The sequence below is a fragment of the Oppia nitens genome, unplaced genomic scaffold (assembly GCF_028296485.1).
Source record: "Oppia nitens isolate AA-2021 unplaced genomic scaffold, nextdenovo-longstitch-racon4-pilon3 scaffold4_pilon_pilon_pilon, whole genome shotgun sequence".
Classification (NCBI taxonomy): domain Eukaryota; kingdom Metazoa; phylum Arthropoda; class Arachnida; order Sarcoptiformes; family Oppiidae; genus Oppia; species Oppia nitens.
The window spans coordinates 6412761-6429735 of record NW_026533232.1 but is presented as its reverse complement, the minus strand read 5'-3'; the positions used below and the strand labels follow the sequence as shown (position 1 = coordinate 6429735).

General features: G+C 25.0%; 1 protein-coding gene across 2 annotated transcripts; it reads right to left on the bottom strand.

The window, feature by feature from the left end:
* Window positions 1-4105: 4105 nt before the first annotated feature.
* On the bottom strand, window positions 4106-15532 carry LOC128959869 (probable nuclear hormone receptor HR3). 2 transcript variants are annotated; one of them, XM_054305895.1, is made up of 10 exons: window positions 15403-15532; window positions 6936-7021; window positions 6661-6802; window positions 6239-6488; window positions 5352-5587; window positions 5018-5139; window positions 4802-4934; window positions 4634-4741; window positions 4432-4551; window positions 4106-4365 (listed from the first exon to the last, which is right to left on the bottom strand). In XM_054305895.1, the coding sequence occupies exons 1-10, from the start codon at window positions 15470-15472 to the stop codon at window positions 4106-4108; spliced, it is 1527 nt and encodes a 508-aa protein (XP_054161870.1). In that variant the 5' UTR covers window positions 15473-15532. The 2 variants fall into 2 exon arrangements, with proteins under 2 accessions (XP_054161870.1, XP_054161869.1); XM_054305894.1 differs by lacking the exon at window positions 15403-15532 and adding an exon at window positions 7164-7257.
* Between the last annotated feature and the right edge of the window lie 1443 nt (window positions 15533-16975).

Below are 16975 nucleotides of genomic sequence, written 5' to 3'. Positions count from 1 at the left end.
GCAATCATTGTTTTTATCTATAAATGAGTATAACGTACAGAGAAATGATTTTTATGTTTAATTATAAAATGAATTAATTATAATATCTATAAAAGTTATGGAATTTTGTTTAAAAATTCTCTACAATTTAATATCTTTTATAATACAAAGATATTTCACTTTTAATATATAATTCATTTGTAAAAAGCATTAAAAGACAATCAATAATATTAATTATAAAGCAAACATCAAATCAATCAATATTATCAGTAAAATTCATTGTATAATATTTTCATCACATAATATCTCACTCATTTTGCTTTTACTCAATTCATTAATTATCGCCACATTTTAGTTAATTACAATAATAATTTTTTAAGTTGTTTTCAATTATTTTTTATAAAATGTAAATTATTTAAAATTAAGGCGATTCTTATCAATGTTTAGTAGTACTTGTATTTAATTTAAGTTTTTTCTGACAAAACTGTTATATAATTCAAACAATAAATAGAATATACATAAAAAAATTTTATAATTAGTGATAAAAGTGACAAACTTTTACAAATATTTTGGGTCTTATTTGATATCATATATTATACTTTAGTGACATTTAATTCAATGTAATGCTAAAGCAATCAATAAATGATCACAAAATAGACGATTTGACAAATCTTGGTATCAGAAGTGCTTTATTTGCATTTTTTGTTGATCTCAAGTGATATCCCTTTTATCACTAATCACGACAGTAATCGTTAGACTTGTCATGAAGTCTACGATTGTTTGTAATATAAATAACATTTATTCCCAACAAAATTATTGTCAAAAATAATTCTTTAATTATATCATTACAAAAAAAACATAAGTGTATATATAATTAATTTCTAAAAATGTATATAACTTTTAAATATAGAAATAATAAAAATAATAATTTAAAAATTAAATATCTAATGTATAAAATAAATCTTTTATATGTATAAATGGCAGCTTTCTTTCATATTAATAATAAGATTTGTTGAGAATAATATGTATTTAATATTTTTGTTGTAAACAATTCATTATTTAACTAATTAACACTATGTCTTCATAATATATTGTAATTATAAATAAATAATTAACAAATAATAATTTTAAATATTTTTTTCGTATAATTATCATAATAATGAAAATTTAAATAAAAATTATATTCTAAATGAAATATTTTAAAATTGAACACAAAATCTCATTATTGTTAATCAAGAATAACAGTTTTGTTGATAAATTATGTCATATTTACATAATGTTATAATTATAATATATATATATTTAAATGTATTAAAAACCCATTTTTACAATTTTATATCAACTCTTTTTAAAAAACATGTCAAATAAATTCTTATACTAAAAAACACTTTACACATACAATATTAATTTGTTTTTAGTTAATTCATATAATATATGTACTTTTAATTAATTAAATGTCGAACTTTAAACCATAGAGTTTTATATATTTATATATAGACTAAACCTGAGATTCACGACTCGCTATATAATAAATTCTGTTAAAACTATTATTTATTTATTTTGTTGTAATTTTTAGGCAACCTTTTCTTGACTCTCCTTTAAAATCTCTCAAATATTAGCAAAATTTAATACTTTAGATCAATTTGTGTGAGTAATGCTGTGTACAAATAAAGGCACTATTAATTAATTTTATATAATTAAAATGCATTAAATGCCTAACTTATTAGTTTGATTTTGAGTTATCAAGGCCGGATTCGATTCAATATATATTAAATAATTAATTTGTATCAATTAATCTAACGTTTTTAAAAGTTTTATATAATTTTAAGCTAACAATAAAATTAGAACAAAAAGCAGTTAATCTCTACGGTTTTAGTTCAATAAAAATTTATACAATTGTTTGTAACTAACAAACAATGAATGTTTAGGTGATATTTATATTAATTATAGTTATTTTAACAATTAATTGAAGCAATCATACAATCATTGGAAATCATGCTTTCATGTCATACAGTTTTACATTTATTCAATGTTTTATTATTTATGTATCAAATTTTGCCCAAAACATTAAAACTTTTTTGTGTGTGTTTTACTTAATAATAAGATAGTAATCTCTGTACAGTTATATAAAATGATGCCAACGTATATTAAAACTATGAAAAAATTGGGATGAATTCAAACAAAAATAAAAATATCAATAATACTAGTATTAGTTATGATAAAATTTGAAGTAATAATAATAATAATATATGATGATGATAATGATAATGTAAATATTAATGCAATAATAATAGAATTGATTATAATATAATAATAATGAAATAAAAACAGGAGTATATAGAATTTAAATGAGTTAAATGAGTTAAATGAGTTAAATGAGTTAAATGAGTTAGGTCACTTAATTAGAATAGGAAAACAATCAAATTAAACAAATCAAAACAATAATAAGTTATATGCGATAAACAGTATATAATAATTAAAATAATGCAACAATTTTACAATCAAAACATTATAACATTTATAATATTAAAAGTCAATGTATGTTATAAATAATATGAACAGTAATTTTCGGTACTAATAGTTTTTCAATTAATGAATGTTGTGATAAAATAATAATAATTAATGTAATCAACAATAATATATAGTTATATCTCAGCCTCCCTTTCAATGTGAATCGTTTATCTGTCGCATCACTTTTTGGATGGTTTACTAAAATGACAATTATATTCAAACAGTACTATTAAAATGATAATATTAATATAAACAACATAACTATAAAATCTTTAACTTTAACACAATCCTAACGCTTCGTTTCCCCAAAAAATTTTAAATAAATAATTTTTTATTAAATAAGTTATACTCTTTTCATAACCCATTCTACCATTTACTTCAATATAACAATTAATTTCTTTATTTTTATAACTATATAAATAAAAATAAATTTTAATTGAAATTATGACAAACAATGATAGATTTATAATGGTTTTTATGTAATGTAAGTTAAAAAAGCTATATTTAGCAAATATATCAAACATTTGTTAGGACTTTAATTTACAAAACAGATATTTATGATTAGTATATTATTTTTGTCTAATACTTGTTGTGGCAGCCTTAATAAAATTTCATCAATTAATACATTAAAATAGTCGTATTAATCAAAAATGAAAAATTATCTAAAAATTTAATGATAAATTGTAACAAATAAAAAATTTGCACACATTTGTAAATGTCTCTAAAAAAAGTACTTACAGTATAGCTTAAAAATGTGTGACATTATATTAGTCATTAAAAAGTTATGAATTCAATTAAACTTAAATGATCAAAAAAGTTTGTCTCAATAATAAATAGTCTAAATATTGTAAAGAGTAGTATCAAAGTATTTGAAATAATAACAGATTAATTGAACGCTTAAATAAAATGTGTAATAATTTTTATCTTAATTAGTATAATAATATAATTTTGTTATTATCTCAATAATAAATTCTTAATATTTATATTTAATTAATATCACACAATACTGAGGTCTATGTTGTTTCAATATTTGTTATAAATTTATTTTATATAATATATAACTTTAAATCTGTAAACTTTTTAAATATATATTTTTATAAATTAAGATATATGTATATATTTATCATTCATTGGAAATATATTCAAACTAATTAAAATAATTAAATACAAACTCACATTATATTAATAGTTTTACAATAGTTCAAACCCTAAAATCAAATCTCAGATTAATTGATGTTATAATTGTTGTTAATAAATAAATAATTCAAAAAATTGGGTTTTGTTTAAAAAACAATCTATACTTTAAAGACAAATAAAGTTAAGTCATTCAATGAATGGATTTATAAAATAAGCAAAATTTAATGTAAAAAGTCATTTGAAAGTATCGGAGGAATGAATGCTAAGAAAGCGTTTAGATTTTAGAGTGTTGTCTAAATCTCTTAGATATTAATGTTGTTTATGTTGTTATTGTCTTTTCAAACAAGTCTTAATAAAGGCAGTGATGCATAAAATGGATTATAATCTGAGTTTGAATCCAATGATTGTAATGATTAGATACACAATTATATCAGTATATCATCAGTATATCAATATATATAATAAATAAACGATAAATTTAAATATCGATGGAAAAGAGCTCTTTATGAAGGGGTGGGAACTCCATGTGAGGTGAGGCGCGTCGGAATTTGGAGAGGGTTTCCATATGAAGTATATTTAGTTCCCGAAGTAACGGGATTTTGTTGATCAGGGCATCAAATACACTGACGTCTCCTTTGAATGGCTTTATATGAGTTCGACTTAACTCAAACCTCAGCGCTTTGAGTATCGCTTGATTAAGACGTTGAATGTCGACAATGCCTTTCAAGCCGTGACGGTCTGTCATTAATTAATACATAAATTTAGATAACTTATTAAATAAATCAATTATGTTTGAGTACATACCGGGAGATATTAAGGCATAGGCTGAGAACAGGGCTAACTCTGATTCTGTTAGTTTCATATCTGCTATACTTTCTGCCAAATCAAAGGATTGGTTCACTAATTTTGATTCAGTTATGTCAGCTATTTATCAAATAAAAAATAGTATTTTAGTAATATTATCATAAATTAAAAATATAATAAAATTTGTTGTTAATTGTTATACCTTGTGAAAGGAATGCATCCCTTGGCATCAGTCCGTCACCAAATAGCACCTGTTTTGTGGATAAATCAAAGTATCGACTCATCCGAAGACAGCAGAGTTCAAAACTTCCTAAAAATATAAAATCAATAAAAAAATTATAATAAATAAAAATAAAAGACAATAACTAACCGGCTTTGAGGAGAACAATTTGGTCGTCTTGAGACAACTTCATGAATCCGGGAACCATTTTAGCGAACTCTATGATCTGTTGGATCACATTTGTCAGTCTTGACGCACATTCAATCCATAACTCTTCGTGAGACTACATTTGGCAAATAAATGATCAAAATTTGTAATTATTTTAATTATTTCAAACTTAATCATTCAACTAATCTGAGGACTGACCAGATTTTTAAAATACAAAACCCTATTGGCGTCGTTGGGTTTGCGCATCATATCTACTATTTGTTCGGTTGTATAAAGACATGTCCGCGTGTGGGCTTCGGTTACCGTTTTGGCCAATAGTTCTGTTCAGAAAACAATTTTTAACATCGATTATCAGTTAAGACTTTATTAAACAAATGTAAAAAAAAGTTATTTTTATTTTATACTCTATTTATAATTTAGATAAAAGAGAGACAACACAACACGGAAATAGATAATTAAAAGAAAAGGATTATCGATGCAAATGATGTGTGGATTACAGAACATGTCATCACATGAAAGATAAGATACGAACCTAAATGTGAATTATTAATGATAGCGTTGGGCGAGATTGTGGTCGATAAGAGACCGTTAGTGTCGGGCAGGGAGTCGATGGGTTGTCTCTGTTGTTCAAATGTAGTACTGTCCACAAAGTCATTAGTGGTGGCCGACAGGTCAAAGGTGGCCATTCCTTGCGGTGTATAAGCATATACAGAGGGCGTATACTTTTCTGTATATACATTGAGGTCACCGTTGTTGTATGGAGTGTACCTATATTTAAATAACCCCGATATTATTCATCACTTTATACATACTAAGCCTGTGAATTGTTTATGTATATATATATATACTGTATATGTGTGTGTATTGTCAACTAAAGGATTGTTAGATTTGTTTTTCAATTTTGTTGATAATCTTATAGATATTTGAGTGAATATCGCATTAATAAAAAGTTAATACTATTAATATAATGTATATTTTGATATTTAAAACAAATGAGGCAAACAAACAAACAAACAGATGAAGCGATCGACAGGACGTCAATTATAACAGTTGTCTTCATTAATAGGAAGGATTGTCAGTATTTTTTGTATTTAAATATTTAATCAAAATTACAATACTATCTCTGCCTCTCATGTCCTGAATTGCATTTATAATAACTGTTAAATGAGATAAACTATAGCTTTTAAAAACAATATTTGCCGACACTATACTATTACGGAAATTGTTGTATTTATTAAAAAACAATTGATTTAATATATTATTTATTGCTAATTCCTATTTTCCTATCAATTTGTATATTAAATGATAATTTTAATCTGTTTTAAAATTTTAATCTAATATCGCATAAGAGATAATCAAAAAATTTGCACTAAAGTCTTGTGAGGTTTTTAATAATTCATTTTTTACAAAAGGATATACCCATTGGTGATGGTATTGTAGGTCAGTTGGCTCGATGAGGACGGTTGTTGTGGTTGTTGTTCCAATACAGAGCTATCGGGAGACGTTTCGGATGATGTCTGCGATGGATAAGTGGATGGAGCGGTGGTCGGTGTGGGTGGTTGTCCACCATTTGTTTGTCCCGGTGTACGAACCATCTGTGCTCTATGGAACCGGACCTCGTCCTCTACCTTTTCTCTTTGCTTTTTTGACATCCGACCAAATTTGACAGCTTTTCATTCAAAATTTATTTCATTATTAATTGTCTTTAAAATTAATACAATTAATTTAGTCTTATAGTCAATATATAATATAACCAAATATTTATATTATAGTATATATTGTCAATAAATTAGGATAAGAATACAATGTAATAGTTAGTTTGTAATATTAGGCAAACATACCATCTCTAGACATCCCCAGTGCCAAACACTTTTGTAATCTGCAATATTGACATCTATTTCTATTAACTCTATCGACCACACAGTTCTTCTGTCGCGGGCACTGGTAGTTAACAACACTCGACTGACTTCGTCTAAAAAAGCCCTAAAAAATGCCAAACAGTTAGACATTGCATTTGACTTTAGTTTATATTGATTTTATCAAATTAAAAGATCGCTAATTTAGTTGTAAGCAAATAATTAAGTATTGATCGAAACATGTTTTCAATATTACATACCTTACAGCCTTCACATGTTATCACTCCGTAGTGAACCCCCGATGACTTATCACCGCATACTTTACACGGAATTATCTCTATTTGTGCTGCAATTTCAAGACAAACAATTAGTTAATACATTAAAATAACTTTTCATTTACATTTTCTTCAACTCAAAAGCAACAAACTTTATAAAATTATTATTTTTAAATATAAAATTATATAATTTTACAATATTAGATATAACACCTTTAATAGGACCATAAGTATTGGGATATTGACTGATGCGAGGGTCAAAATCATTGATTAAACTCAAAATATCCATTACATACATTGGAAACAATAAATTTGAATAAATGTAATACAATTTCTAAGAAAAAATTTCACTAATATTTATATCCAAAAGTTGTGAAAAATATCAAAGTTTTGATACTAAAGAGTCGTTTCACTGAATGAATGATTTATTAGATTAATTGAATCATTTATTTGCAAACCAATACCACTCCTCACTCTTGAAGCTCCGGTAGAATCCCTGTCCAAATAATTCTAAGTAAGAACTAATATCCTATTCCTTTAAAATATTTAGCCTAAAGCTATAAATTGTTAAAACAAATAAATACCGGACTATTTATACGACACTTATTGGTCAGTCTCTTCTTTATAAGACTACCTCTTAATTATTTACTAAATAGTAACCATTATTTCAATTAATAGTCATTTTTAATAGTTATAAAAATAATTAAATGCATTACTAAATATTGATTTTATTGTTATAGTGTATAAATATATATTATTTTAAATTCACAAAAACAATTAGTTTTTTAATATACACATTTAAACGTTTATAACATATAAAAACAATAAATATATACATTTCTAATAAATAATTACAGATATTTTTAAATATAAATTAAATAAATGATATTATTAGTTAAGTATGATATAAATTAAGCATATAATATATATATATATTTATTTAATATCATATTAATTTAATTTGATGGTTACAATTGATGTTTTTGTTGTTGTTGTAAATAATGCTTTCATTATAGTCTAATTATTTCCAATATGAGTATAATTAAAATTTATAACTTGAAAACAAAATAATTAGGATATAATGTTTGCTAGTTTTATTACTAACATTTTATTTTGTTATATCATATATTATAAAATTATGTATTATTTTATAAGTATAATTATATTTTTAAATTAGAAAAAAAGTTTGTAATCATTATATTGTTATTATATTTATTGTAAAATATTAATAAGTCATTGATGTGTTGATTACTTTATTATTATAATAATTTTGTGTCCAATGACTTGCACTTTAGTTTTTATATCTAAAAACAATTTAAGCAATAATTTAAAAATTTTGTATTTTACTGTATAATTGTATGCAAAATATTGATATAAAACAATCGATTGTATTAAATATAATAAAATGCAATGAATTTATTTATATTTTTTAAATATGTAAATAAATGTGTGATATGTGGTTATGGGTAAGGGATAACAGGGAATGGTATGGAAAACCTAATGGTATATCACATTTGAAACGTTAGGTTAATGTTGTGTTAAACTCTCGAGGAATCACTCCATCAGTGGTAACATTACGTCACACAATACGACACATTATTATTGAGTATAATCTATAGTAAGAGTAGTGATGTATGATATCGATGGATATGGTGTACACAACATCTGCGCTGTTATTCTCTATGTATTCAATATATCTGAATGTAATTTACTGTATATTCTGTTTTGTTGTATTCAAGTATAGTATATATATATACATTCAGTATGAGTGCCAACAGAGTCGGTGTGAGTGAGGAGTAGGTCAGCGAACTCTGGGCTGTTGGCTGTGCTTATGGTGTGTACTGTGAACACAATGACGTGTTTTGACCCCATTTCACAACCCGGAAGAAAAACTAAAGGGATGTACTGTAGTACCTGTTTTACTATAGTATATGTGTGTATGTTTCGTGTCGGTGGGTCATTCAAATAGGTATATATATTCAATAAGCCTAACATAAGATAATAAATGTCTCTCTCTCTCTCATTCACACACATATACACATCATAACCATATCATACTCATGCCATACCTGCCGACTATGTCATAACAACATTTAATGTCCACAATATTTATTTGCACCATAACTACCATCTCTACCATAACTATCATTTTATTGAATTTCAACGATCACTGCGACTATATTATGAGCCGTACCGATCAAACAAGCACTGGTAGTATAGAAATGTAGAAATTAGTTGTCATATAACATATGAATATATGATTCAAACCGTATCTTCAGGCAAACCGTATAATTTAACAAACATTATATAAATGTAAGACTATGTGTATTGTATTACAGTATTGTTAAGCGGAAGCACTACAGTATAACTCCTTTAATCCCGTCATACCTTTTACTAAAACATTCATTGCTTGTGTATTACAGTAGGAATAGGAGTACTAATGAGCGATGGATTGTGTATTGTATATACCGGTACTATATATACCACTGAGTATAGCTCACATATGTCCCTTCATTTACCCTAATACTGTAGTTGTGTCCACTTGGACTTCCACCCCCTACACCCCTCAATAAATGCAAATTTATTTCATAATAATGATATTAATTTGTTGATTAAACTAAATAATATATTCATAACATAAAATGTTATCTTTCATGTGTCTATTTATTATACAAATTTCATGATAATATAGATTTAAGCCATTTTTGGCATAAATTGGACTTTAATTGTGTAAACAAATAGCAAATTGTGAGATATGATAAAAAGCTGTGATATTATACAAAAACGAGAAAATAAATTACAATATATTGAACTCTTTTAAGTGAAGAATTAGATAAAAATATAAATAATTGACATTTTATATACAAAATTAATTAAGTATTTAAAGCATAAATGTATTATACAATATATTGCAAACAATAAAAGAGACAATAATATTATATTACATAAGATTTCCTACTTTATTATTATAACATTTTTTCACTATATTTTCATTCTTTGATAAAAATAATAAAAAACATTTAAACCAAAAAAAACTCGAAAAGAATTTATGTATTTATTTCTTAAAATATTATTTCTCTCGTAATTATTATTCATAAGATATCCTAAAAGTGTAAGACTGAGAGCCGTCGCAAGTATTTTGATTGAATATTTGGCACACATTCACATCAGTCAGCACTGGTAGACACCCTTATAACTGGTTAGGGCTTTCAATAAGTTGTATGTATGGGTGATAATAAATCGATAAATTCAATAATATTGGGAAAACCTTTTTCATCAAATTTTTAATAAATTTTCAATGAATTGATTTTTAAAAATATTTAAAAATTAAGTAATAATTTAACAACAGATGAAATAGAGTTTAACAGATTTACTAAAATAAATATGTTTTGCTACTATTGAATAAAAATAATTTTCAATGAGATATAAATGTGTTGATAATCTTTAAAATTATAATGTTTGGGTTGAAACTGCATTCAACACTAAAAAATAAATAATGAATTATTTTAATAAATTATGTAATAAATCTTAAAATTGAAAATTAAAAATCTAATAAATATTTCAAAAGCTTATATAAATAATTATTTTATTATAATGTTAATAAAATTATCAAGCTAAATTGTCTATAATTAATATTTAATTTAAAATATTGCAAAACTGTCATTTTTTGTAATATTTTTTCTAATATTTTTTGTAAATTTTAGAAAAAATTATCTAAAGATTTGTTGTCATATTAGGTTCATTTCCATTAGGGTTTTGGTTATCTATTTTCCTATTTTTACATAATTGGAAAAATTAATGCTATTTATGTAAAAAACTATTGTTAACAAAATACAATTGTATTTAATCTGTTTATTATATTACAAATATTACAAGTTCTATAAATATAAGGGTTTAACATTTCTTCTCATATAAGTTTGTTTGATTTGCGAATCAATTTAGTTATTAATAACAAATATTTTTTTTTAATAAAGGGTTGGCAAAAGATTTATATAAAAATGACACAAAAAATGTTAAATAATGACTATATAAACATTTGAATGAAAATATTTATTATTCTTAAAACGTTTATGATATATATATACAGTATATACACAGTATATATATATATATATAATAGATTTATATTAAACATTTGTAAAAAACATTAAATGCATACATCGTTAATGATAAATAAGAATTAGTGTTGTTATTGATTGAAATATATTTATCAATTAAATTATACTTTTATTTGATAAAATATTATATAAATATATTAATAGATACTTATATTATATAACTTATAGTATTTGTGTATTTCGATGAAACATTTTCTGAGATAAAAACATTTAGAAAGTCAAACACATGGAAAATAGTGTATATACGGAATTAGTATCTAAACAGAGCGCACACCCAATGTTTGGCATTAAAGTTGAGTCCAATATCATTAAACATTAGATATCAATAATAAGCACAATATATTATAAAGTAAAATATAAAAAATATATATACAGTACATACCATTAAAAAAATGTTTTGTTATGTGAAATATATGAAAAATATGAGTCTTTAAATGTTCCCCATTCTTGTGGGATAACAATGTTAAGGGGAAAGGGTATCAAAATATAGAGAAATAATACAAAAAGTTAAACTGTTTTTTGGTAATATTTTCTCCCATATTATTGAATAGTAGTTTAGATTGAATGTAAAAAATCGTCAACTCGTGAGAAATACTATAATATAGCTTTGCATACTTCCGGCCCTTATGTCAAGCATCGGGTTATCCCCGACTCACCTCTATTTCTAAACTTTATTTTTTACTATAAGAAGTATAATATTTTTTTTGATAACACAATATATAGTACAGTCTGTACACACATTCACAGGCAGGTGTCTGTCCCAAAGTATTGGACATTTGAGTCCTCCACTATTGACTACATTTATATGTTTCTATTGAACGGTATTTGTGAGGCAAAGGAGGAAAAGCTAAGGGGTTTGTGGTATAACCTTAAGAGCGACCGTCTGAGACAACCCTGTCTTTTGTGTGAATGTATATAATTCTGTCTGAAAATGTGTGATTCACTACTGCTATGTATAACATCTATTGATGCAAACCATTCATTCAAATACTGCATATCTGCTATTACTGTACCACAACATCATATCTTAACTCAATAACTAATGCTTCGCCAATACTGGTGCTCAATAAAAACAGCCTGTTTTAAAAATAACTTGTATCCCAGTTAGACACACACACACACTGTCTGAGTAACTGTTTTTTTAGTCAAATAAAATAAAAATAATTAAAATATAAAAATATAATTTATAAGTAATACACACACAAACTGCATACAAGTGTTAAACAGACAATAGAAGATCAATGACATTATGGCATTCAATTGTAATACAGTATAATTGGAAAATACTGTATATTAAACATATTGCCATTAATTGTCACTTTCTATGCACTCATTTCAACATTATTTTAATGCTATTTATTATAATTGAGAGCATTAGTTAAATCAATGCCGCAAAAAGTTTATGAGTAAAGATGTTCAGAGAATACCCCTCTTGACTCTCAGTTCAACATCTGAGTGCATACATCATGTCAGCTGCCAGTCCTATACTACCAGCCCTTCACTATGCATACAATTACTGTATTACAATATGTATGACTTTGAGAATAAAGGGGAGAGGAATGACTGCAAACCATTATATACATTAATCTGTTGGCATCGTTCCCGATATACAGTATTATACATTACTATACAGAAAGAGAGAGAGAGAGAGAGAGAGAGAGAGAGAGAGAGAGAGAGCACATTGTGAACAAATCTCTGATTTGGCTCTCATTCGGACTAAAGGACTGGCGCCTCAAATGCAACTAAACATATAGTAAACTAAAATCATTTAAGACAAGAATCAAAACTTTTTTAATTATATTAAATCTTTGTTCAAATTATATATTATATTAATAGTAAATTACAAATAATTATTATTTTCTTATATAATTAAAAATATATAATATAATTGTACTTAAATTCTATAAACAACTTAAACGAAAGTTATCTAAATTATATATGTTAAAAATTATTATTTTCAAAAATTATATATCAATATATAATTTTCAAAATTAACTCGATGCTTATACCTTTACATTAAGATATATATAAAATAATATATTTAAATTATTAATTATTTGTAGTCATTAAAAATGTATATTGATATATCAATAACTTATTAAAAACATAATTATATTAACATTAAATTATATGTTATATTGCTTTACTATATATTGAATATATAACATCTATAATCTACTATTTATTAATATTTTAATTTAATTTTCATTTTGTTTCATACATTCCAAGTGATTATTGATTTAAATTATTAAATATTTTTTGCTTTTGTTGTTCATTTGATTTTTTATCTTTACTAAAAAAATAATATTTAAAAATATTCATAAACTTAAATGAAAACATCGTTTTAACTTAAATTAATTTATATATTGAGTGGCAAAGAAATCTATGTAAAAAATCGTGTTATTGTTTTGACTATTTATAATTAAAATCATCACAATTTACATACTATTAATAGATTATAAATACTATATTATTAATTATTGCAAATACAGGAACACTACAAATAGAGTTCAATCAAATATTGTTCACAAATTACAAAATACGTGTCTACTGTAATATCAGACCTTAAATTTGATTTTTAAATAATAATTAATTAAATAGTAAATGATATAAATTTGCGATTTGTTTTAAAAATTGATAATAAATATATTTAACAATTATTTTTTGGATTATATAAAATATATATAATCTATTGTACTGTAGTTTGCAATTTTTAAATATACAGTAAAGGGTATACAGTTATATCGTATGGTGTATTACCTAATGGATTGTCTTATGTCTTGAGTGCACATCAAAGACCATAATGGAGTCTAAGAGAGGCAAACCATCAAAACTTCCTGTTTTAACACATTATTGCCAATAAATGACACGTTTTTACATTATCTCAATATATTTGAAACAACTCATTATCGATATATTAGTACTATTATTATAGTGACACTCGAAAGGAAGTGTTTCGCTTCACAATCAGTGATATTATAATTAATTGATTGTCTCTATCAATACAATACATTATTTGTAACTAAAAAACATTTCTTAATAATTCAAGAAAATATATTTATACTTTTTTTTATAAAAGTTGTCACTTTGCAACAATATTTACGCTAATTATTCATATTAATTATGTCATCCAATGGTTGGCAGAAAATCTAGTATTAAGTGAGAGATGACTTTCCACTTTAAAAGTTTGCCTAATTTTTACATTTGAAGATAAAACTACATTTAAAACGTTTTGGCAACAATTTTACACTTTTTGGCTAACATTTTAATGAAAAGCATTTTGGATTTTTTTGCATAAAATACATGTATAAGACGTTAAAGGGATGCGAAATGTTGTATTGCATTAAAAGACTTGTTATATAAAAAAAGCAATTCATGTAAAGTCATGAAAAATGTGTGCAAAGTGTGTCATTGAGTTAGCTGTTGAAGAAATGGCCAAAAAGTGCATCTCATAAGCAGTGCATCGGTTTAGAGACACATCCGAGACTGATATAAGTGTCTGAAATGACTGAGTTGTCAATGTTTTTAGGAGTTTGAGCCGAGTTAGTGATCATATATATACAGTACTATTATATAATGTATATATAAATATATTGGTGTAGGGCTTGTTTTGGTTATATAGAAACGCGGAAGTCATGACAAGTGACTGCTTTACTATTATATGAGTGTTATAGTGGTTCACATCATAGCAACTCATTGAGAGAGAGAGAGAGAGAGAGAGAGAGAGAGAGAACCAGTTCTGGCAAACCATTGTATTGCTTGTGATTCACTATTTATTCTTGTTTTTAGTTATGATATAAAAATTACAAATTATGTTAGTATGCATTCAATACACACATATATTACTGTATAAATTAAAAATAGTACTCCTTTTTACTGTGTTTTTAGCAAAACATTAGTTTTTTATTTAATTAATTTCTATTATTAGTGATATACTCTGTATATAGAAGTTATATAACAATAAATTGCATCAAAAATCAAATAATAAACATTCAATTCGTGCCGTTTATAACATACTATCAGACATTCCTTTAGATAAACAATTTATTAACTATTAATACAAACTAAATATTATTTTATAATATTCTATTAATAAGTAAATTTTATTCAACAATAAATTGAAAAACATTTGAAAACAAAATTACAATTAAACAATAATTATAATCAATATATTATTATATATATAGATAACATAATTTAAATTATTTTCAATACATAGTTATCACATAATAAATATAAAGATATTTTGATTGATTAAACTAAAGTTTATTATTGCTTTTGATTTGATTATATGAATAGATAAGAAAAAATGTATGAAATGTTATGAAACATACCTTTAATAGATCCGGAAGAAGTCTGTGGCTGAACCACTTCCACTTTGGTATAGTTAGTACTCCACGACATTTAACACAACAATTGTAATGATAATTATATAATCACTAAATTGCAGTTAATTAATAAAAATGTTCAAAATTAAAGAAATAAACACAAAAATGATGATTTGGTTGAATTAGTTATGTTATGTATTATTATTATTGATGAAAAATTGACACTTAAATTGAATATTTAATAAAATTTATACATCAAATAAAAAAATGATAAAAAGCAATGAGGTTTGTGATGACCTCACTATTAATGTTATGTTATTATCAGATAAATCGTTGCTATAATTGTATTGATGGCAGTGTTTGGCGTTTGACTGATTAAATTGATGGTCATATCAATGATGGTAAGGAATTTAAGACTATTAAATCAATATTATGGTAAATGGCATCTAATATTTGAGCCAAACATAACTTTCCAATACCACCAATACTTAAGATTATAATTTGTCCCCTCTTTTTGGTCATAAAATACAACATTAAGTTATTGTTATTATTAATTGTTATTTAGTAATCATTCACTTGAAACTATTATTATGTTATATATTTATATATATATATATATATTTGTGTGTTTGTTGATAATAATAAGCTTTTAAATATTAATAAAAATCACTTAAATCAATAAATTGTTATAAATATTAATAGACGTTAAGTGATATCGATATCACATGAATTCATTGTATATAATATTATTAGTCAAATATATGATAATTTGCACACATCTTAATAAATATAACTATTGTCGACAACATTTGATTTCAATGAATCCACTGATCCACTGTCATAACAGATGTGTCCGACTGTCCACTCGTTGTTCATCCCAATGCAAACCAAGTGATGGTCAGTAAAGAGTGGGTCACTTGAGGTCACTAACAGTTGTGTTACACAAGAATATAGTGAATGAACGGTAGGAATAGGAAAGCCTTAGAGAGATATGAGAGAGAGATAGGGAATGACACTCACATAGAGTTTACATAGAGTTTACACACATATAAACACAGTGTAGTCACATATAGACAAACTGTAATCAAGTCTCATATAAATCGGTAAAATAACTGTAAAACTGTATACAACTGTATATAACTGTATGATTGTATGTCTAATGCAATAACACCTGCTTTAGTGAACGGCAACTAAATTACTCCACACTCTATGCTAGCGATTGAGCTCTCGTTTCCGTATAGAGACTCGTATTGCAAGTCAACTGACTGTACAGTCAACGCCACCTCTTCATAGACACACTCTCTATGCTAACAGTGCTTCGCTTCCTTAATAGACAAGTCCATTGAAGGCATGGGTATCACAGGTCTGATCCACAATAACAACATCACAACATGTTTACCTCCCAATGCATAACACATTACAATGTACTGCAAAGCCATTGTATTCATAATATTTTACATCTCTCTCTCTCTCTCTCTTTCTTTCTTTTTTTCTTTCTTTCTCTCTTTCTCTCATACAGTATTATCTATGTGTTCACCAGTTTATGTATTTATTCAATCATTTATTAAAATATATTTAC

What these genes read in the sequence shown, in the direction of transcription:
- LOC128959869 (XM_054305894.1), bottom strand. Translation starts at nt 7,248, where the DNA reads ATGTATGTAATGGATATTTTGAGTTTAATCAATGATTTTGACCCTCGC. An exon ending in CATTAATAATTCACATTTAG is followed by an intron (nt 5,140 to 5,351) that starts GTTCGTATCTTA and finishes TTTTCTGAACAG; the next exon opens with AACTATTGGCCAAAACGGTA. An exon ending in AATTGTTCTCCTCAAAGCCG is followed by an intron (nt 4,742 to 4,801) that starts GTTAGTTATTGT and finishes TTATATTTTTAG; the next exon opens with GAAGTTTTGAACTCTGCTGT.